The sequence below is a fragment of the Antennarius striatus genome, chromosome 11, assembly GCF_040054535.1.
Source record: "Antennarius striatus isolate MH-2024 chromosome 11, ASM4005453v1, whole genome shotgun sequence".
NCBI classification, from domain to species: Eukaryota; Metazoa; Chordata; class Actinopteri; order Lophiiformes; family Antennariidae; genus Antennarius; species Antennarius striatus.
The window spans coordinates 20,183,244-20,205,767 of NC_090786.1; the positions used below are offsets into that span (position 1 = coordinate 20,183,244).

General features: G+C 42.6%; 1 protein-coding gene across 6 annotated transcripts in view; it reads right to left on the reverse strand.

Moving 5' to 3' along the window:
* Window positions 1-1,332: 1,332 nt before the first annotated feature.
* The window catches only part of LOC137603357 (sorbin and SH3 domain-containing protein 1), a 43,882-nt gene continuing 22,690 nt past the window's right edge, over window positions 1,333-22,524 (reverse strand). For 4 of the 6 annotated variants that reach the window (XM_068326722.1, XM_068326720.1, XM_068326721.1 and 1 more), the window contains 13 exons: window positions 20,551-20,600; window positions 18,767-18,942; window positions 13,147-13,211; window positions 12,895-13,065; window positions 12,344-12,390; window positions 11,987-12,101; window positions 11,248-11,373; window positions 10,813-11,007; window positions 10,125-10,646; window positions 8,822-8,917; window positions 7,425-7,612; window positions 6,114-6,220; window positions 1,333-5,107 (listed from right to left, as the gene is read on the reverse strand). In XM_068326722.1, the coding sequence (XP_068182823.1) occupies window positions 5,046-5,107; window positions 6,114-6,220; window positions 7,425-7,612; window positions 8,822-8,917; window positions 10,125-10,646; window positions 10,813-11,007; window positions 11,248-11,373; window positions 11,987-12,101; window positions 12,344-12,390; window positions 12,895-13,065; window positions 13,147-13,211; window positions 18,767-18,942; window positions 20,551-20,600 (1,920 nt within the window). In that variant the 3' untranslated portion in view covers window positions 1,333-5,045. Of the gene's footprint in view, window positions 5,108-6,113; window positions 6,221-7,424; window positions 7,613-8,821; window positions 8,918-10,124; window positions 10,647-10,812; window positions 11,008-11,247; window positions 11,374-11,986; window positions 12,102-12,343; window positions 12,391-12,894; window positions 13,066-13,146; window positions 13,212-14,494; window positions 15,905-18,766; window positions 18,943-20,550; window positions 20,601-22,524 lie in introns of all 6 variants that reach the window. The other 2 variants (XM_068326725.1, XM_068326723.1) reach the window with 2 other exon arrangements.

The following is a 22,524-nucleotide window of genomic DNA, read 5'->3' on the forward strand; positions in this document are numbered from 1 at the left end:
AAACAACGGCAGCACGTGTTTCTACGGGGTTCAGATGAGGGGACTGAGAGCCACTCCATAACATTCAGCATGTCTTGTAAGACCAGTCTTTGTGGATCTTCCTTAAGGGCACTGTCCTTATGGAATGTCTAAAAAATGCTGAAGCTTTAACTTCCTCACAGGTGATGTTGGTTTCCTCATACTTTATGTAATCCAGATTGTAGGTCACCAGGTACCAAAGCATACTGTACCTAGAGCATCACAGGACCACCGCTGTCTTTCAGGTGTTTGTCCAGGAGTTTGAGTTTATTTAAAAATATAAATTAATAGAATAGCCCTTGGAATTTACTACCAAAGTAAGTCTATTTACTTAAACGTACAGTACTACATAGGAAAGATATTAAGGTGACAAATTGAAGTTAATTAACATCAGTAACTAATATCTCCATCTTTAGATCACATGAATTTACATCCACTCAGGATTACTGCCATCCTAAGAAAAAGACCTTAAACTAGGCTGTGAATTAAATCCAATTTAGTATTAAGTGGTTATAATTTGTCATGTTTCATTAAAAAGTATGCATTTTATTAACAAACCATCATTTTAAAGGGTTCAAATCCTGGAAGTAAAATCATATAAAACAATGAGATTTTTGTTGGTTAAAGTAATTCTTTAAGAGTATGTGGAAGATAATTCACTTTTGTTTCTGACAGGTTAAACCGCATGTGTCAAACTCAAGCCCTGGGGGCCAAATGTGGCCCACTACATCATTTTATGTGGCCTGTGATAGCATAAAAGGTCAGAGTGACTAAAAATACGTAAGTCAAAAGTGTGCTTTGACCCAAAACTACATTTCCCACAATAGTTAATTCAGCCTTGTTTTAAAAAACTTTGACAAAAACGTTTTGAAAAAAGTTAATGTTCTACTTGTGTTTGATGTTATTTTTCTTTATTCATTGATAGTTTGATCCTTGATTGATGGAGTTCTGTGGGTTTAATAACCTGACAAATGAAAAGGATGTAAGTTATGACAGAGAAACATAATTTTTCTGTGCAACTGTAATGTTTGTAACTTGAATAAGTAATAGATTCAGTTATTTAACATTAAGGAGTAGTTACATTTATTTTACATCTAATTTACATTACATTGAGTTACATTTATTAGTTACATCTGGCCCTTTGAGGACAGCTATTATGCTGATGTGGCCCTTGGTGAAAATGAGTCTGACACCCATGGGTGAAACAATGTAATGTAATGTAAAGCCTGGTGCTTCAGTAGCGTGTTGAGTGTCGTCCATAACTCTCTCCTCACCATCTTTACATCTTCGTCAGAAATCAAAACAGGTGTCACATTGTGGTTTAGATGGTTTATTAAATAGTGCATAATATCAAAGTCACAGCAGTGTATAGTATCATTATTTTAATATTGTCAATCTTACAGCACTGCAAATTGAAGCAAACAAATTTAACCTGTTGCAGGTTGTGCATTTTATCAAACTAGTCCATTCTTAGGATTATTAATCATTTATTTAAAGTATTGTATCACACTTTATAGGAACTTGCACGACAGCTGACAAGTTCATTGTAAATGTTTCCCTTCACAGAGATAAGGACTGATGGGAAAATCATGGTTACATTAAATATGAGTACATTTCAGAAATACTCGAAAAAAGAGAAAAGTTTAAATGAAAATGAGGCACGACTCTGCATCTAACATAAGGCATTATGACCCTCACAAATGGCAGCTTCATGTTCATATACATCAAACGTCCTGTGCTCAGTCACACACACCACTCTGTGCTTTTGCCAAAATATCCTTCAGGTGAACAAACTGCTGCAAGTGACGATCTGAAGCTCCTCTCACTTGTAGACTATTTTTTTATTTTACATATTTACAATCCTTCTCGGGCCACGCTGCTCAGTTCTCTGAATGTTTCGTCACAATGAAGCTTCACACCTTGTGTTTTTTTTTACATGTTTGTGTGTGCATTGGCCACATTCATAAAAATTCATACATTCATAAATCCTGTGATGTTCTTTTAACACGCTCAAAGTTGTGTTATGACTAAATGAGTGATTGCTGTTTGTCCGTCATACAGTGTGTTGTGGATCAAGCTTGTGTCGCTCCTTTTATTGTCAGGGAAGAACTAATCAGCACATTAATACCCCGCTGGAGTTACATAGGAAACAATGTAAAGCCAGAACGGGAGAGGAAAAACATGCTTTGTTGGTGTAAAAAAAATACCTGAATATTATATCAGTGCAATACAGATCCACTCATGAAGCATGGTGTTACATGAAGCGTTTTGTGCGGCGAAAACACAAAAAGTTATCTGTGTACACACGAGCATCTGTCATGAAAAATACGGAACACTGATTGCTGTGAAGTTTTCTTAATGCACTTCATCACTTATTAAACTTCATTTAGAACTCCTGTGGTCACCACACTGCAGCTTCAAACCGTGTTCCATTTAGGTCAATGTTCGTCATCACTGTCGCAAATAAATTCAGACACAAATAAACAAACGCCGTGTAAACATACACTTTCAAAACTTGACATGCTTGTGATTTGTAGTGAACACCACAGACAGTATGGCACCAGCTGGTTAGAAATGTGTGGACTTTAGCCTGTCTGAGCTGAAGTTAGCTTTCGTCAACCCTCCAGATATGAACATAACTGACTCTAAAACACGTCATGCTAAGCTCGTCCAATCAGGTCACAACTACTACTGCTGAGGAAGAAGTATTTGTTGGGGTAAATACAGCAGATGATGAAGACAACACGCGATTGGATTAAAAATAAACCAGTTATCAAGTGTTTGATTGCTGCATGTAGAGGATTTATTCTGACTTGTGGTGTCAGTTACAGGGTGAGACGGTGGAAGACTTCGCTGATGCTCCACAGAACTCAAAGTCATCCTCCATCGGGGAGCGATCGAAGCTCAAACAGCAGGTTGGAAAATGGAAATTCATGAGCTGCCAGCTCGCTCGCTGTCAAGATCCCTTTAGTTCTATTTAAAAGGTGAGAAACGTTAATGATGGTATTTCATGCTCTAATTTAATGTGTCAATCTCATATTGATTTTACAGTGCATGCGGGACTAATGCTGACCTTATTTAAATCATTCCAATAACCGCATCACCCAAGTTGTAGTTATGATGAAAATACTTAGCCATACCTGAAGGCCACTTAAAGTTCTGTACACATTTACATGGCTAAAGATACAATCATATGATGTTCAAATCTCAATATGCTCTTGAAATCATTTTTGATTATTTTCTAAGACACCTTGTTGGCTTTACCTAACACACGGAACACATTTATGATTCTCCACTGATTAACTTTGTTAGGTGGGATAGTCAGAACAACAAGCTAAGTGCTACCACACTGAGCTGTGGGCACACTGGAGTGGGGCGATCGCCACCAGCGACCTCACAGGCACCAGTTATCAGCAAATACAGTTCAGGTACATTTTAACAACAGTGGTATAAAAGGGAAAATAAATAATTTCTTAACATATAACTTGTGCATATCCTTGATTTGTCTTAACTTTTATCAGACATGCAACACAGTCCACATGTTGTTTGTGTTACTGAGAAAAAGAGAAGCTTACAGGACTCTTCAACAATTTCAGTGAATCTCGTCATGCACACGACTATGTAATCACTATCGTATATCAACCTTTGGAAAAAAAAATGAAGGCAATACTGAATGGGTGAATATAGTTTTGGGGTTATACTGTCTTTTGAATGCTGTGGTGATCTTTAAAAGACGCTTCAGGTAACTTTGTGAAAAGGATTCAGGTGTGGTCGATCACGTTCTCAAGAGGCTTCACAAATAAGGCTTTGTTTCAACTCTGGAGGTCATTTTCTCTCATGAAAAACTGAGGGCATTGTCCACCGTATAACATTTTTGTTGAGGAGTGAATTCACAAAAGGATCACATGCTTTAAAGAATGTTAAATCCTCGCAAATAAGGCAAAAAGGAACAGAGTAACTCTAAAGCAGCATCAGAAGGTGAAATGCACAAACGATACCGTCAAGCCAATCTTTCTTGAGATGTCAGCTGCTATTTGCATGTATTTAAATCATGCATGTATGTTGTGTAAAACTCACTCATTCCTCTCTGAATGGTTAAGAAGTCTAAGTCAGAAACAGTGAGTCTGACAGACTGACGACTGTTACTGTCTTCAGAATGAGGACTGCAGCAAAAGCATCTTTATGGAAGGTGTCATGATGGAGTCTAAACATCATAATTGTGCATGTTATTAAAATAATTTAGACTCTTAAGAAGTCTTTTCTGACTGAAATGAAGATTCTAATGTTACTCATCCGTTCTCATGCCCTCCACCCTCCGTCTCCAACTCCCCCACACCAGACGATGTCTTCTACCATCATCTGCTCGGTTTTCCTCTGATGCTTTGAGAACACTTCAGTGTGTTTTGCTTTGCTACATCTATAACACACACAAATTAATGTAATACATGCTCAGTTGCAAACCGTTGTGGCTACATTCACGTTGTGTGATCAGATTTTAAAGGAGGGCCGACAGAGGCTGTACGGGAGCAGATCGGGGTGCAATCAGCTGCAATCATCTCTGTGAGAATTTTCCCCTCAGAGCTACAGATAGTTGAATAGACTGAGAATATCTGAAGGATGCGTGGTTTACAACATACTTGTGTTATCTTGATAAATACCACCTCCGGTCTTACAATGTAGCTTTCAAATACATTCTGAATCCCCTGATGTGTGCTCTGTGATCCATTCGCTGGTCTGACCTTCAGACTGAGTTGCTACAAAAACACTTGCGTGTTGTAACTTTCATTGACAAAATGGAAGCAATTCTCTGTACAGTAAAAGCTGGTTTGTGGCTTTCACAGGTGTGGAGACGGACAAATTCTTTCAAGAAGAGTGTAAAATGTGGTGAAGGTAAACCGACGTGGGCAGTGACCTGTCTGTCTCCTCATGCCGTCTGACAGTTATCAACCTGACCAACAACCATGCGTAATAGTAATGCTTGACAGGCAACCATGTGTTACGACTGGATTAGATATTAGATACTGCAGTTACACCTCCTTCACGTAATTCCCAGGGAAAGTGCCAAACTGTTTTGTTCTCTTTGAGGTACCTGTAAAGAAGAAGAAAGAGGAAAAAAATCAGGAGAATAACAGAGATTAAAAACAAACAGGAAGTTGGTTTTAGTACAAAAATATCCCCAGTTGCTTGTTACTCATTTAAAAGACCCAAATGAGCAAAATGAAAAGAAAATATAGACTACTTATTCTGTCAGGCTATTAAATAACGCAACACATGGAATAACCATTGAAGAAAATGAATTATGCCATTAAAAAAAGAGAGACATTTCTCAAAATAATTAATATATAATAATCATTCCACATATTTCAGTCAATCTTCTTTCATTTTTTATTTCTCTATGAATGAAAATATGTTAAATCCCAAGCTGAAAAAGAAAGTGATTCTTCAAACTATTTTTTTTTTCTTTTTTTTTCTAAAAGTCAAACACAGCCGCCCTGGTTGGCATGTGAGTTCCAAACTACAGCCTTATTACTCCAAGATGATAACATGTTTCTTTGTTTAAATGATTACAATTTAGCATCTAATAATACCGTCATTGTCTTCAGTTATGGCTACTCCCTCTGGAAGATGGATAATAAGTTTATAAAATAAGTCATTCCATGGTAACTGTACTTAAATTACTAGAAATAAACTACAACTAGAGTCTACAATACCATGAAGAAACATAAGCAACAACTTACACTTTATTATGGAAACAATAACCTTGTTCAAACATAAAACTGCCAGGAAACAGGAAAAAAAATAAGATTCTGATTTTTTTTAAAATTCCCTATAAAATTTTTTTTTTTTTTACAGTTTACCCTAACTCTAACTATATCTGTACATGCATGCTGCTTTCAATCATCTGCTGGTATTCTTTAGGATCCTATATGGAAGGTCGTAGCAAAGTGAAAATATATTGACTCCTGCAGGAACGCTGAGCCGACACACGGCCCACATGCAATCCCTTCACTGTCATCCTACAGAAACCCTGTAATGATTAATGAGACACGGTGACTGTGATGGCACCTCTGAGGAATCTGTCCTGTGACACATACCAACAAACCAGCCGTCATCGCACTTCTCCATGACACTGACAAGATCTCCCTCCTTCAGCTCCAGCTCGTCCTCGTTCTGTGGCACGTAACTGTACAGAGCCTGGAAACTGGAGAGGAATTCAGGGATACATTTACAATCTTTGACCGCTGAGAGCACGCAAAATGTGAAAAATCATGACAGCGTTTTCTGCACTATAAGGCGCACCCAAAGACTTTAGTTTTTCACTAAAACTGAAAGTGTGCCTTATAAACCAGTGCGCCTTATACAGTGGTACCTCTACTTACGAATGTCTCTACAGGAAAATATTGCCTCTAGTTACAAAAGTAATTTCGAGTTACGAAAGGTAAAAATACAGTATGGGCTGATACTCGCAGCTCCCACAGGTTCCTGAACGCAACATTCTTATAGCTGCTCTGCCATTGGCTATTACCTAGCATCCTGGCATCCCATTGGCTAAGAGGGACCTCTATGTGTAGCTAGATAGGTGTCTATGCAGGGTCCTCGTCATTCAGCCCTCGACCCATGAGGTGTTCTGATAGTTTTACGTAAATATATTAACTTTTAGAGTATTCACTATGGACCCCAAGAAAGTGACGGAGAGAAGAGTTTTTTTGTCCGTACAAACAAAGCAAGAGATTAAAAAAAGCCTGAAAAAGGGATGCGTTTGGTTGATCTCACCAAAGAATATGGCCGTAATGCATCTACAATCACCACGTTATTAAAACAAAAGGAAGTTTAAGGAGTTTAAGGCGTCGCGTGGGTGGTTGGAGAAGTTCAGAAGGAGGACTGGAATTCACTCTGTTGTTCATGGTGGGGCAAGAGGGCATGAACCAAAGAGGGCAAAAAACAATGAGGACAGCAGTTAAAAGGTAAATGACCATCATTATTATTCTTTACTCTGTTCTTTGTTTTTTACGTTATGCACAACTCTCATTTATTGTGTAATAATCTAATCGTAACATGTATTTGTTACATGTTTTGATGCATTTTTATGCTTTATAAAACATTTATGTCTGAATTTTGGGGGGCTTGGAACGGATTAGGGCATTTACATGGAAAACATGTCTCTACTTATGAAATTTTCTACTTACGAAATTTCTTCCGGAACCAATTAATTTCGTAGGTAGAGGTACCACTGTATATGAAAAATGTTTTGAAATAGGGCATTCACTGAAGGTGCGCCTTATAATCTAGTGCGTTTTATAATCCAGTTCGTTTTATAATCCAGTGCGCCTTTATAGTGCGGAAAATACTGTAAATACAAGTAAAACACACACGGTAACTGAGAAGGAAGTTCATATCTCACTCACATTCCAACGCTGAGACGGCTGGGCTCTGGACTGCTGCTATGGGACAGGGGTTGCTGGGAAATTATGAGAGATTGTTTATTGGAGTGGGGGTGCCGTCTGTGGACAGAGTCGTGAGGGTGGAGGGGCAGGTTGCTGCAGTACCTCACCGAGGTCTCAGCTATATTCAAGATCTCATTACACACCGCCTCCTAGTAACAGTAGTATGTGAAGTTGTGTCAGAGAAAGACAGACAGCGGCCCCACCCAGAGTGACGGACGAGGTCGAGGTGAAGTTGAGGGTGGAGGTGAGGAGTTAAAGAGGGGAGGGCGAGGCAGGAAGGTCGGGTCCAGTGAGTAGAAAGGCACAAAAAGGAAGTGATCCGTTAAAAAGCCAGGAAGAAAAAAGCAGAGGAGACGTTGGTGGAGCCCAGGAGGAAAGGATGGAGAGGAAAGACACCCGAGTGAGAGCATGGAGACAGGAAACATGGAATATTAGTTCAGTGTTTAGAATATATGAGCATGCAGCACTGAAGACAGCTCAAAGGACTAGTTTGACATTTTGTGTAAATTTATTATCTTTCTTGCTGAGAATTAGATTTTTTCACTCATGTATGGCTCTCTCATATAAAGCTCAAGCTGAACGTATCAAGACTGGACGTGGGTGAAATTAATGATGAAAAGCTTATTTACAGCAGCAGTCTCTGAATGTCTGTCACATGATGTCTGTCTAAACGTGGCAACTTAAACACAGTGGCTGTGAAAATGACAAATGCATTGGCTGGACACGGCTAATAATAATAATAATAATAATAATAATAATAATAATAATAATAATAATAATAATAATAATAATAATAATAATAATAATAATAATAATAATAATAATAATAATAATAATAATAATAATAATAAAATAGTAATAATAATAATAAAATAGTAATAATAATAATAATAATAATAACAATAATAATAATAATAATAAAATAGTAATAATAATAATAATAATAATAATAATAATAATAATAACAATAATAATAATAATAATAATAATAATAATAATACTCGTGCTGCTGTCTGCTACTCTGTGATGAGCAGTAGTTAACACATTAGTGGATTAGCGGACATTAGAGGGTTTTTGTGTCTTTATGCTACAGTAATCTGAAAAGACAAACATGAGAGTGACCTGGATCCCCTTAGTTAACTTTCAGCTGGTATTTATGATTATCACCAAAATGTCAACAACTCCTTTAATGAACTACTGGGCTGCTAATATTTCACATGGTGAACATGAGGAACACAAATATAAAAAATAAGGTTGGAAATAAAGATGATATGGATCTCAAGTGGATCTCTGAAGGTTAAAAGGACAACAGATGATGACATCGTCTGAAAATGTCAGAGAGAACTCTGTCTGCTTACCGCAAATGAGTTGACATTGTTGTTGTCTTGGATGTCAAAAAGCATCACAGGGCTTCTGGAGCTCCGTCCTTGATGGTCAGCTTCGTTCCTAACAAACTACACAGCGAGATGGAATCAGAGAGGACGTTTTAAAATATCATCACACAAGAACAAACACTAAAAACATCATCGCACTCCAAGCAGTCAGGTTGTCTTACGTTTCCTGGTAAGAAAAAGATTTCAACCTCAGAACAAATTTTCAGGCTTAAGCAAATATATGAAACCTAGAAAAACAATAGGTCAACGTCTCACACAGTGAAAGCTTCAAACCGTCAACAGCATCATAATCATGACAAATCTGTGTGGAGCAACAACATGCAACAAAACGCTGAATCCTACAAAGAGAAGAAAAACTTGGGCATTCGAGTAGAAACTCACTTTACAAACACTGCACCGACAGTGTGTGTGTGTGTGTGTGTTAGTGATGCACACACAACGACATGCAAATACAGCCTCAAACAACGTGACTGCTTTTATCCAGTTCTGTGTCTCCACTTCATCGCTACTCCAGCTCAGGTAAATTGGATCGATCTGTCAAATCTTCCAACGCTTCACGTTCACCTCCAGACTTCATCAATCATTTGTCTAAAGCACATGGGTCAAAGTCAAGGCCCCGGGGGCCAAATGGGGCCCTCCACATACTTATATGTGGCTCGCGAGAGTTTAAAAGATTTCCCACAATGCAGCAATTAGGCCCATTTCAACTCTGACAAAAAAAGTTTTCAACAAAGTTAACGTCCTAACTTGTGTTTAATGTTATTTTTCTTTATTCATTGATAGTTTGATCCTTGATTGATGGAGGTCTGTGGGTTTAATAAGCTGATGTCTGTGTAGGCTCTCAGTCATCCAGGTCATGGTTATCCAAAAGCTGGTTTAATAAGCTGACAAATTAAAGGACTTATTTTAAAATAGCAACACACAAACACATTTTTTTTCTGTACAAATGTAATGTTTGTAACTTAAATAAGTAATAAATTCAGAGTTATTTAATATTAAGGAGTTACATTTATTTTACATTAAGTTATATTTAAGTTTAAGTTTTAATTTAATTTAATTTACTGTAATTTAATTTAATTTAAGTTACATTAAGTTACATTTAGTTACATTTATAAGTTACATCTGGCCCTAATCCGGCCCTTATGATTATGTGGCCCTCAGTGAAAAAGAGTTTGACACCCCTGGTCTAATGAAATCTAAACGTGTTCGACAATCCAGGTTTCAAAGTGAGCAGGAGATGCAACACTGCACACCATGCAGGAGATACCTCTGCAGGGCTATTCTGTTTGCTGAGCGGGGCTGGGGGGCCCCGCTCCCCCTCTGGGCCTTCCCCATCCGTCAGCTCCTTGTCTCCCCTCAGCCAGGCCTCCAGTACCGGCTCGCTACAGGGGCTCATGCTGCGTGACAGGTGTGGTGAGGGGGGGGACACCAGGAAGTCCTCCCCCTGAGGAGGAGTGAACGTGAGGGAGGGGGTGGTGGAGTTGGGTCTGGGCGGGTAAGGCGGGGGGAGAGGGGAGGCAGCCGGAGACGCCATTGGGGAGATGTAGTACGGGCTGTTGATGATGGCGGGGATGGGGCTGGCCGAGTAGGGTGGGGGCAGGTACTCGCCGCAGCGGTAGGACACGGTGGGCAGCGGCGGCAGGGGCGGGGTGGGGGCGGCGGGAGGGCTCCCGCCTCCCACCGTCAAAGAGATCCACTCAGAGGAGACGGCGTGGACCTCGGGGGACACGGAGCGGCGTGGGGAGCGAGGGAGGGGCAAGGGGGAGGTGGTCAGGCGATTACGAAACATCTTTAAGATCAACGGAAGTCAAGAAAAGAAGAAGTAAAGAAAAGAAAAGAAAAGAAAAGAAAAGAAAAGAAAAGGAACGATGAGATGAATTCACGTGGAAAAAAGGTGAAATTAAAAAGGTGGGTGTCGTGTAGGGGAGAACGTTTAGGCTATGGTTCTCTTTTACCTGAGGGGAGGCGTTGGTGCTGCGCTGTGGAGAACAGCTGACGGGGGGGTCGGGGTACTCCACTCCGTTTTTGATGCGGGGCCGTCTCTGTACCTCCACGTACGTGACGGGGAAGATGCCTTGGCGGTTGGTGCCTGAGATTTTGCCTTCATACCAGTTTTCATCGACTCTTCGTATCAGCGTGATCCTCTCCCCCTGGAAGCATGTATGTATCACGCTTGGAAGATTATTTTTAACAATTCCTTACATGAGCAACGAAAAATAACTCTGAATATGAAAAACTACATTCTTTAACATTCTGGCTCTCACCTTATTAATAGAGTTACTACACGTCCCAGCATGCTTTGTGTCATTGCACGCAGGACACGCATACATTTAAAAAAATTCATATTTATATGCAAGTTGGGGGTGACTACAGTAACACTCACTCCATACCTTTCTGAAGGACATTTCCACCACTGTGTCACCAGTGAAGTTGAAGCGGGCGATGGCTTCTCCGTACTCCAGCACCTGGACTGGGACGCTTTTCTTAGGTTGGGCTTTCTCTGTGGGAGGAAGGAGCTGAGGATGACAGCAAATAAACAGGAAATAGAATGATTCACAATGTGTGGCAAACTGTAATACATCTTAAAATCTGCCACTCAGAAATGTCATTTCAGGTGAATTTTAATAAATGTGGAATATTCAGTTTCCCCACCAGAAGTGGATCCCACTGACCAACGATAACAACTTCTTTCTGTGGTATTTTAAAATATAATTTAGTCCATTTGACTCTGAAGTGGTATAACTATTAAATACTTGAAGAAGGAAATGTTATTATAAATTATAATATATGCTGACCACGCCAACTACACTTCTTCAGTTGAGTATCATAGAAAATGTTTTTCAAAAGAAAAAAAAAACTGCATCAAAAGTTCCATCGAACACGTGTGAAAAAATATGTATTTGAGTTATACACTGTCGTATCAGACAAATCCCAACCAGAGAGATTCCACTTACAACTATAGAAATCTAGAAAACACTCCCTGAATAGAAAAACGCTCAGCGAGTAGTTGTTGACTGGATAAAAACATGAGCAGTTTTTGACTTATATCTCACAAATGAAACATGTGAGGGGATAAGAATCAGAGGAATAATAACTGTGAATACGTCAAGAGAGACGTCACACACACACCTCCACGTAACTCTGGGGGAAAATGCCGACTCTTCCATGATGTTCCCCTTCGTACCAGTTTTGATCCACCTGTCGGATGATGTAGACAATGTCTCCTTTCTGAAAGGGCAGTTCCCTGTGAAGAGACGATTCAGGTCAAAGGACAGTAACAAAGAACGTTATAACAGTCGGTGGACGGTACAGACATAGAGCCTTTCTGCTCTGGCCATTTCTTTAGAGCACAAACCAGTGTTTATTCATTTCTGTAGAAAATGTTTGACTTGGTTCATGCAAACAGCAGAAAGAGGACCGATAGACGTGGACTCACTTATGTACTTTCAGACACAGACAGAGAGGCAGACACACACATTTGCTTACTTCAGGGTTTCTGCTCTGAAGTCGAACCGAGCCATGGCTGGAGTTCTCTGTGTGGATGGAAACAAACAAAACCGTCTTGTTAAAGTCTAATATTATGACATCTTTGTTACGTTTTTGTGTCTTTGGCCTGTCGTGTACGTGACAACACAACATTCCTTTGGTATTTGTTGTGAGCTATAAATCTACCTCCGGGGTCACGTCTGACCACAGAAACTACAGCAATGACAGGAATGAGGCGCTGCTGACCGATTGGAGCACTGACAGAACCTCCTGTCACATGTTTACAGTGAGACCGGTCCGCCATGACGCTCTTAGTACCACAGGCACACCTTAGTAAACGTGGTGACGTGTGGACTGGCAGACCGACACTCATCACCACCTTCCCTTCTATATGTTTGAAGGGAAAAAGAAGAGAACGCCATCTGTGTGTGCAGAAATCCTGCTGACAAGCCTCCTCATAGCTTGACCCCCGCCCCCCCCGGCCTAACTGACAAAACACATGCTGCCTCTTTCCTGTTTGCAAACGGATAAGACGTGGTGCTGTATTGTACCTCTACGCCGGATTTCCTCTTCTCCGTGTTATCTGTGATGTTGAGCAGGTCTCCGAAGCGCTCGTTGGTGATGAACTGGTGGTGTGTGGGGACGGTGCCTGTGTGACGCCTCGACGCCGTGTCGGCCTCTTCCTGTTCCCGCTTCAGCCGCCGCTGCTCCTCCAAGATTTTCTGCCAGGAGACCAGACTGAAGTATTTGCCCTCAGTGAAACGCGGTGGAATACAACAGTGTCATCTGCGTATAAAACTCACCTCTTTGTCCCCATGACGCCTCCGCAACACTTCGTCCTGGCTCTCCCCATGAGCTGGGGACGAGTCTGAAACAGAAATAAAGAATCACTGTGAAGCAATTTCACTATCGACCTCAAGGCATACCCAAACTAAGAAGAAACCTTTTCAAATGCAAGATGGTGATATTGCAGTCAAATCTAATTCCAAAGGAATAGAATAGGAAAATAAAACAATAAAAACAGTGCATGCTTTAAATGAATACAGAATCTCTAAGGCACTAAACACACGCGCACACACACACAAACATACACGCGCACGCAAATCCAAAAGCCGAATGTGTGCCTGCATGCATATAGGAATGAAAACAGAATGATCCAATGTGTGTTCATGAAAAAACTAACACAGGAAAGTAAACGCAACACCAACTGTACCTTGGTCGAAATAATAAACATGACCTGATGGTTCTATTGTAAAGTTGTGTATAAAAGCTGAGCATCTTCATGACGTAATGGTTCTGTGTCAGAGTGAGGACGAGAGGAAACAGCCACCAGTGTTTCACGTAGCAGGTTGTCGTCAGACATCATAATTACTGGCTGTTAGCTATACTGGTCAAAGTGGGAACATCTTGCATGGCTAAAAAAACTTTCATATTGTAGAGTGCAGTATGGCAAGTGTTCATAGTCCCCAAAATAGTGCTGTACTGCCTGTTGTACTGCCTGTGTTGTACTGCCTGTGTTGTACTTCCTGTTGTACTTCCTGTTGTTCTGCCTGTGTTGTACTGCCAGTTGTACTCCTGTTGTTCTGCCCATGTTGTTCTGTCTGTGTTGTACTGCCTGTTGTACTGCCTGTTTACCATGGGTCAGAGAGGACTGCAATTTCCTCTGTATATGGTACACTTGACAATAAGCTGACTTTGACTAAATGTAGTGAGACATAAATTTGAGAGTGTACACTGTCATATTAAAATATATTTCTTAAATGTTACAGAAGACTGTTTGGATTTCAGTTCTGTGTGAAGACGAGATCTTTCAACATGAGTGTGTAAAAGAAGAGACGCACAGACGTCTCCTTTACACAACTCATATGTGATGCTATCAAGAAATGTTTCTGTACGTTACCAAAAGCTGCCTGAACAGCAGTCTCTGAAGTGTTTTGATGCATTGGGGGGGACCAAACTTATTAACAGTAAAATGGAACAGAACCAAAGGGCAAATGGTAAAGTTCACAACACAGACTAGAGATGGAGGGCGGTGGCATCGCTTTGTGGAGAAAAAGGGGAGACAAGGTGAAGAAAAGGGGTGAGATAAATGATCGACGACAACGGGAGGACGGAGGAGGGTGAGACTGGTGAAGGGATGGGTATAGCCACCTCTGTGGTGAGCTGCCAGCGGCTGCAGTAGGTTCCCATTGGCGTCTAAGCCCTGCCCATTAGTCAGGTGATCAGTGCTGCTTCCCTCCCCATTACTCAGCCTCTCCAGGACCTCAAGGGAGGACAGACGCTGTGGGATCAGAGGCTTGGGTTCCGAAGTGCAGGGCCGCCGGGCCCCCGTTGTCACTTTAGTGGCCAGCAGGGTTCTCCGAGGTTGTTGAGACTGGAGGTTCTTACGTAACCGAAACGGAGTCGGGCCGGTGAGGAAGAGATTCCCCGGCAGTGTGGTCTTCCTCCCCGAAGGGGACGGCTGCTCCTGCCGGGCCGAGGCCTGCTGCCGCTCGTGTCTGAGGATGGTGGTGAAGCGGGTGTAGGACGCTGGGCAGGAGCCTTTGCATTTGCTGGGTTTGAGGAGGAGCTGATGGTTAAGGTGGTGCAGGAGGTGGCGGTGGTGGTGGTGGGGGAGGAGGGTATCTGGTGGAGGGCAATCTGAATGCAGCGCTGAGGGACTCTTTGGGTCCACCTGTTCTGGTTCTGGGGAACATTTGTTGAAGATCTGCTCGACCTCAGCCTCGGTGTTGGAGGACGACTCAGTCCTGGACTCGTGTCCTTCCTCTGGGGATGGAATAACCTGCTCAACCAATGAGCTGCCTGGAGACAAGTCCTCCTCCACATAACTCTTGCTCTCCACCACTGGGGTGTAGGGAATTCTGTGGGGGTCACTGACTACCAGCAGGGACTCCACGGACACTGCAGACGCCATGTAGGCCTTGGTGGGGCTGTGGCTGGAGTGCAGGGTGGGCAGAGAGGAAGAGCGACTGGGCGCCGAGCTGGACCGCTGGATGATCATTTCAAACTCGCTGACCCGTGACGACACTGCAATCCGTGGAATGTTACCCCCATCCTCTGCCTCTGACCTTTCCACCCCGTCAACCTTTACCTTCTCAAATAGAAAGGCCAGACTGCGGACGCTGCCGTTGGGGCTGCAGCCGGCCGAACTGGGCCGTTGGATGTGGTGCATGGTCCGGTACAGGCTGGAAAAGTCAGAGGCGCTCCTCCTACTTGCGGGGGAAACATTCCTGAGGCCGTCTGTGAACTCGCTGCCGCAGATGGAGTCTGAATGTTGTCCTCTTTCAGCGTCCGTGTCACATGGCCCTGTGCACAGAGCCTCACAGCTGTGGGCCTTTGGGTGCCCGACTGGTTTAGTCCTGCTCTCCTGGCTGTAACCACTGGGCGGCAGCAGCTTGGGTTTGAACTTAGAGGGCAGGATTTGAGGTATGCAGGCTTTGGCAGCAGATAGAGGCTTCAAACTCTTACACTGGTTACCTATTGCATTACTGGCAAGAACCGATCGACTATTTACAGAGGAGCAGGATGAAATTATATAGCCATTCCCACCTTTATAATCCACTGGCAAGCATGCAGGACAACAGAATAAACAGCATATATTAGATTTGAATGGTCACAGGTTCACAGACACTAAAAACAGAGTCAGGCACATTTCTAAAAGTAAAAACCAAGTTCTATCAAAAGTAGATGAGAAGATGAAGCAGATTTGATTCACTGTGCATCAAGTAATAGGTGATAATTAAACTAATCAGACTGCAGTGAAGTCAAATGTGTTGTCAAAATGGAACAGGAGGAAATTTACAGTCAAACAAATTCTCACATTATCAGTATCTCTGTGGAGAACAACAACGTAACAGGTGAATGAACACATTTTAAAACAACCGTATGCAATGAAATGTGATGTTTCAGAGATGTAGGAATTTTCAACACTGACTGCAGTACCAGTATGAATGTAAACAAAAAGAAAAACTATTCAATCTCTGTTATAAATAACCGCTAATCTCATGTTACTCCACACACTGGAAAATAAAAACGTATGCTAGGGAGAGTTGGGCATGGAACGGGGTTTCAAACTGGAACTGGTTCAAACGGTGCCCAAAGGTGTGGCTTCATTCTCTTATGTAAAAACCCATGGTTGGCAGTGTTACTCCAGTTCCAACCTTATTATTTCATACGAGGGAGGATGCACAACAAATACGACGAAACATTTACTTACATGGTGTACAAATCAGTGTGTGCTGACTATAATTTTAAAAAGTTAACACTAGAAGTCAGTTTTGCGTTGCTAAGCCAGTGGCAGTGATTCCATAAATTTGACCTCAGCAACAAAGGGAAGATTGTCAGCGGACAGAATTGAGGAGTGCCACAGAACATTTATATCTTATGTGGTGAGAATGTTGCATCTATTCTCAGATACTGCAGCACCAACAGTTAGGAAAGCAATCATAAAGGTGTATCTTAGCGCCCCATCCTGACCTATAGTAACGGTACGACACATGAAGTCAAATAGATACATACATAAGAAAACTACACACAACCAACTAACAAAACACTATTAAAAGTTGAATCAAAAACACTATTATGGGATGTTGCATTTCACAGAAGAAGAGCCGAGAGATGAAACATCTTCAGCCCTGAAACAGACACTACAGTTACTCCAGTATTAATGAGAGGTTATGTTTGTTTTTGCATTTAATTATTCAACAGTAAATATATGAGCCATTCATAATGAATGATTCATTTTACACACAGAAGCGTTTATCTAAACGTTTTTAAAATAAAAACTGTCTCCTGTGAAATTAGCCTGTGGCCTGTTTTTTTTTTATCCTCTGCTTCCTGTTTACATTTACATTCTTGACAGTAAAGACCCCATGACTCCACTCCACACCAAATTCCTGAACCGTCAAGAACCAGAACCAAAAAAGCCAAATTGGAATCAGAAAAGTTCAAATCCACAGGATGAAGCCCAACTAAAATCACGAGCTAAGACTGCGAAATAAAATGTGATGGCGACTAAAGCTGGCGTGAGTTCCTGACTCCGGTATGCTCACGATAGCACTATAGATGGAACTGGGAAATGACACAACGTTTTCACACGCTGTGAGACCGCAGCATGCGTGACCCATCTGTCGCATTCACATCTACCAGAAAAGCACAGGCTGAGGGAGCAAACTTGACTCCATCTGCAGTATTTGGCCACTGAAAAGACCTCAGGCATTGGTTATGTAAAACCGCTCGTCTCAGCCAATGGCGTTAGGCCCCTGTGGTGCTGTCTGGCTTCACTAAGGGTGAAGTGTAAAAATATCAGAGTTTAACTTAATGTGATTTAAAGTTTTGCATATCCTGAAGAAAAGTTACAGCTCTGCTTTAAAACAAAAAATAAATAAAATATGAAGACGGATTAATATTTTTTCATGAGCACAAGACAGATGAAGCACAAAAACACACGATGAAGGGTTTAACATTTAGTATGTGGGTATTTATGTGGACGGGGGGGGGGGGGGGGGGGCACTAAATAAGCGTGCAAGTCAGTTGACCAGAGCTCTGAATTAATTCACCACATAACTTCACATTTCTAAGCTGATACTTCTATCTAGAAATCACATCTTGCTTTTAGTCCTTCACGTGTGACTGAATCCTGTTTAAAACTTACATTTACTAAAAACACCGAATGTTAATTCTGAATGAACAGTTTCTCCAAAAAGACGCCCGTGGAATGCGTTCCCGCATGCGATGTGCTGGGTCACATCATCCTACAGCTTCACCCGTCTTGCTATCTGTGACTCTGAGCAGAAGCATTCCAGCCCCCCCCCCCGACCCCCGACCCCCGACCACACACTGACAGCTGACTAACTCCTGCCTGACCCTCCTCTTCATCCCACCCCTGTGTCCGGGGCTGCTTGTGAGATGAAGAGCTGTGTTTATCTTGCTCTTTATATCCCTCACTTCCATATATACCCCCCCCCCACCCTCTGGCCTTCCGTTCCCTGATGCTTTAACACTCTGGAGTCTTGGCCTAAGACCGTCTGGAGATCGGCGGCTTTTAACTTGAGTAAGAGGGAGTTAAATCCCCAAGGTTAGTGCCCACCCAACTTAGTGAGACCCCCTCACTCCTTCCAGATACAAGCAGATATCTGGTACGCATTTGATGAAAACATGGACGGTGTCAATCCTAAATCAAAAAACACCATGTGATTGACTGCTCAAAGGTCCGAGAGTAGAGAAAATATGTGGATTCCAACAGAAAAAGTAAACGGAAACATGTGTCTCCCTGTCAGTGTCATCAACGTCTGCAACTCATTGGTTCTGCCTCAGCAGGATAGGCCTTTAATGGCCGCGCCGTCTGGCTTCCACATCCATAAACATGAACACATCTGCCTTTTTTTTTTACCGGCCACATATGTGAAATGGTTGGCATCCTACCTTTAGAGGAGGAGCTGCCATGGCGCTTGTTTAGGGCCCGTAGACCTTGTAAAGGGATGTCCCCGCCCTCCAGGACACTCTTGTAAACATGTCGATCGCATTCTGGAGCCGCAGGCTCGCTCGTGGGTGATCCACTGTCCTTCTCCACCTCGCTGGGTCCGGATTTGCTCGAGGAACTGAGAAAATGGTGAGAGAAACACACGACGGCGAATTAAAGGTCATGAGATTCATTCACAGGTGTGGTTTTAAGTGTTTTTATGACAAACAAAGGCGGGCAGATCGGGTCTTCATGGACTTGTGGCCGACTTAGGAATCAGAAGGTGTAGAGTTTGGTGGCTGATGTTTAGAGAAGACACTGCCCAACACACATATCTTGGCATTCCAAACAGGCCAACAGGAGACGTTTCTATAAATATTCCCTGAACATTCCCACATGGTGCGTCAGCCACGCACCTGTACTACTCTCAGGTTTACTCTCCTTCACTTACCACCCAGGGGTTACTCACCCTGCCTCCTCCCTATGCATAAATATAGTCAATAAACAGAAGACTGCTTTATCACCTAAGTAAATTAGAAAGCCAACTAACCTGCTTCTCATCTAAGTTTGTTTTCCATCTTAACAAATTTACAGACGTGCACGGACACATTACTCTCCTTGTTCACCACCTCAACAAGCAGCTCTTTCATAGCTGCTGGAAAAAAATAAAAACACGTGCACTGCTGACTGCTGAAACGCTTCCAGTCGTGGTGACTTAAGGTTAAAACAGTTCACACAAACATTATATAGGAAGGAACTGTTCAGTCGAGGAGAAGCAGCGACAGCACACACAGCGGGGGTTATCTATACCTGGAATGACGAGGACTTCCTTGAAACCCCCAGAGCCCTATGTTGTAATCTACCCCATCACTGTGTTCACATTGTGAGACTGCACAGACGTATGTAATGACTCTTCATTCATTCGCTCATATATTGATATCCTGGCACGTGTGAGTTTACATTTTACAGTCAGATTACCTAATTCAAACACACCCTGGAAGAAGAAAACTCCTGCTTCAACACACAGTTTGTCTTTTTAATGAAGGTCTGGGTTTAATTTCTATGAGTTTGGTTTGAATAGAACATTGAGAGCCTCCTCCGCTCAAAAATTAACAACAAATGAAGCATTATGAAGCTGGAATTTCACCGTGATGACATAATGACTGTAGCAGATGGAAAGTGGAGGAAGAACATTTATTTTTCCTGGACTGCAGCTAAAGTCTTAAATTCCTTTCATTTGAGAACACACACACACACACACACACACACACACACACACACACACACACACACACACACACACACACACACACACACACAGAAATAGAGAGGATTTCATCAGACAAAAAAAAAGAGACAAAAGCTCACGATCTTGGGGAGGCTCTGTTTTTATCAGGGAGCATCCTTTTCTCATAACTCAGTGGTTCTGCTCGTACTCCCCTTCAGGAGATTCTCAACTTGTGCTTCTTGTGGGTGACTTCCCTCACAAAGTGAGTGACATCCAGGTTACAAACGGCCACATATGGGGCCATATGTCTGTAACTCCACTGGAAACACCGTTAAATACAGAGGACACACTGTTCTGGATCCCTTCAGGAAGCAGGAGCCCCCCTGCAGTCGGCGGGTGGAGAAAATCTCTCTCTGACATGAACCCTCATGACAATTTTTAAATAATCATCGACCTACAGGAAGGAGGAAGCCACGTTTATAGCACACATATTCAAATAAAAAGACGCATTAGACTTACTACTGCTGCAGGTCGGAGGCTGTTTCCAGGGGGGTAAAAGAGGGGGCACTCTGCAACAAACCAAACAAAGAAGTCATTGATAGATCCACATGAAGGTTCTCCTCCAGCTGGAACACAGGAAGCGGTTCTCTTGTTCTGTTTCGGTTCTGTCAGAGCAGCCGGGAGGTGGGGTGGTGGTGGTGGTGGGTGCGGGGGTCCTGAGTCTCTCTGGACTGGGGGGTCCGAGCGTGGAGCAGTGAGCGAGCGTGTGTTTTGGCCCCTGCATGCAAGTTGAAGAAAACAAGCGGCAAAGGCAGTGAGGAGAGCGTATGGGGGTGGGGGGAGTGGGCGGGTTAGTTGTGCATCGGTCAGGGGGGCGCCCATGCTGGGAGGGAGGGAGGGAGGGAGGGAGGGAGGGGGGGCTGTCACATCCTCAGCCAATGGGATGCTGTCTCCCGGTGAAGCCGTTCTCTTTTGTCTGGGATTGAGTCACTCGCATAACCACTGGACCAGACCGGGGGTGGGGGGGTGAGGGGCAATTTACCAGCTGGTGGGGAAGGTAGGCCGAATTACACACACACACACACACACACACACACACACACACACACGCACATGTGCACACCCATGGGCACTCAAACACACACACACACACACACATAGACACACACATAGTAAAGAATGCATTAATATAAGAGAAAAACACTTAATTTGTTGTTATTTAGACAAACAGAAAGAATAAATAAAGGCAGAACAACATTTATTGTGAGTGAATAAATGTTGACAGGACAACAGGAGTAAATGCAGTCGGAGTCAAATCTCCAAAACACACATGGGTGATAATTCGGTGTGTTTGCACCCTCCAGCATTTTTTTTGAACGGTTAGAGCCGCCTAATTTTAGCCCACTGTTTCTGCTGCTTTCCTCTTTCCAGACGTCACGGCGGGCAGAAATAACAGACGTGACACACAGGCACTATGAATAAGAGCGCAAGTGTTGTTTGCAAAATACTATTGCACAATCCCTACCCCAGCCAGCCTGGCCCTGCTGCTAATACCACATCCACTTCTTCCCACACCGATGACCAGACAAGGAGCATTCCCCAAACAGCTCGTTCGCCACAACATGCCTCTCCTCTTAGTTGCCAGGGCAGGAAGATCATTAATAACCTTTCAGAATAAATGCCAATCTTTATAAGAGCACAACATCAGGCTGACAGGTCTTTAGCCAAATCTATTCATAAAGCCAAATGTTGGGGTGTCAACACCAGTGTCACTGAATAATCTGCAGTTCTTCCTTCCTTATTACCTTATGTCTTATATTAAATTTAATATCAGGGGAAAGGATGGTGTCATTTGACAAGTCAGGGTAAAACCAGCACAGAATCAGTGGTAGGCAGACAGGAAACACGCATCAAAGGCTCATTTAGATGAAATTTAGACGAATCGGATTACAGTACTTGGAAAAATATCAGTCACATGGTTGGGATGGCAGAACTGCATTTATTCCCTGTGAGTGTTTCATTTTAGGAAATAAAAAGCAGTTAAGAGCAGCAAGTGTTAATAATGAGAAAGATGCTAGAACTGGTTTTATTTCTTCATCACATAACCGTCGCACACGCAACGCGGCGAGGTGTGAAACGCCTGCAGATGTATTTGGACATGATCTAAAAGACCTGGGTGAGTCAGTGGAACACCGATGACAACGTTTCTGCAGAAGTTCCTGCGTGTGTTTCCTAACAGGTGTCCCCCCCCCCCCCCCAGTGCGGCTCCTGAGCGCCGCTTTCATATTCAAAATAGCAATCATGAGTAAGTCACGGTAACATGAATCTCATTCTTTCCAGCTCCTTATTTGTGTGGATATGGATTCATGAAAACAAACAACCCCCCCAACCAACCCCCCAGAGTGAAGGGACAGTTAAAGCCACATGCGTCCCTCATCTTCACTAAATGCTTAAAGGTAAAGGTTAAGTGTATAACAGAGGTTAAATATGACA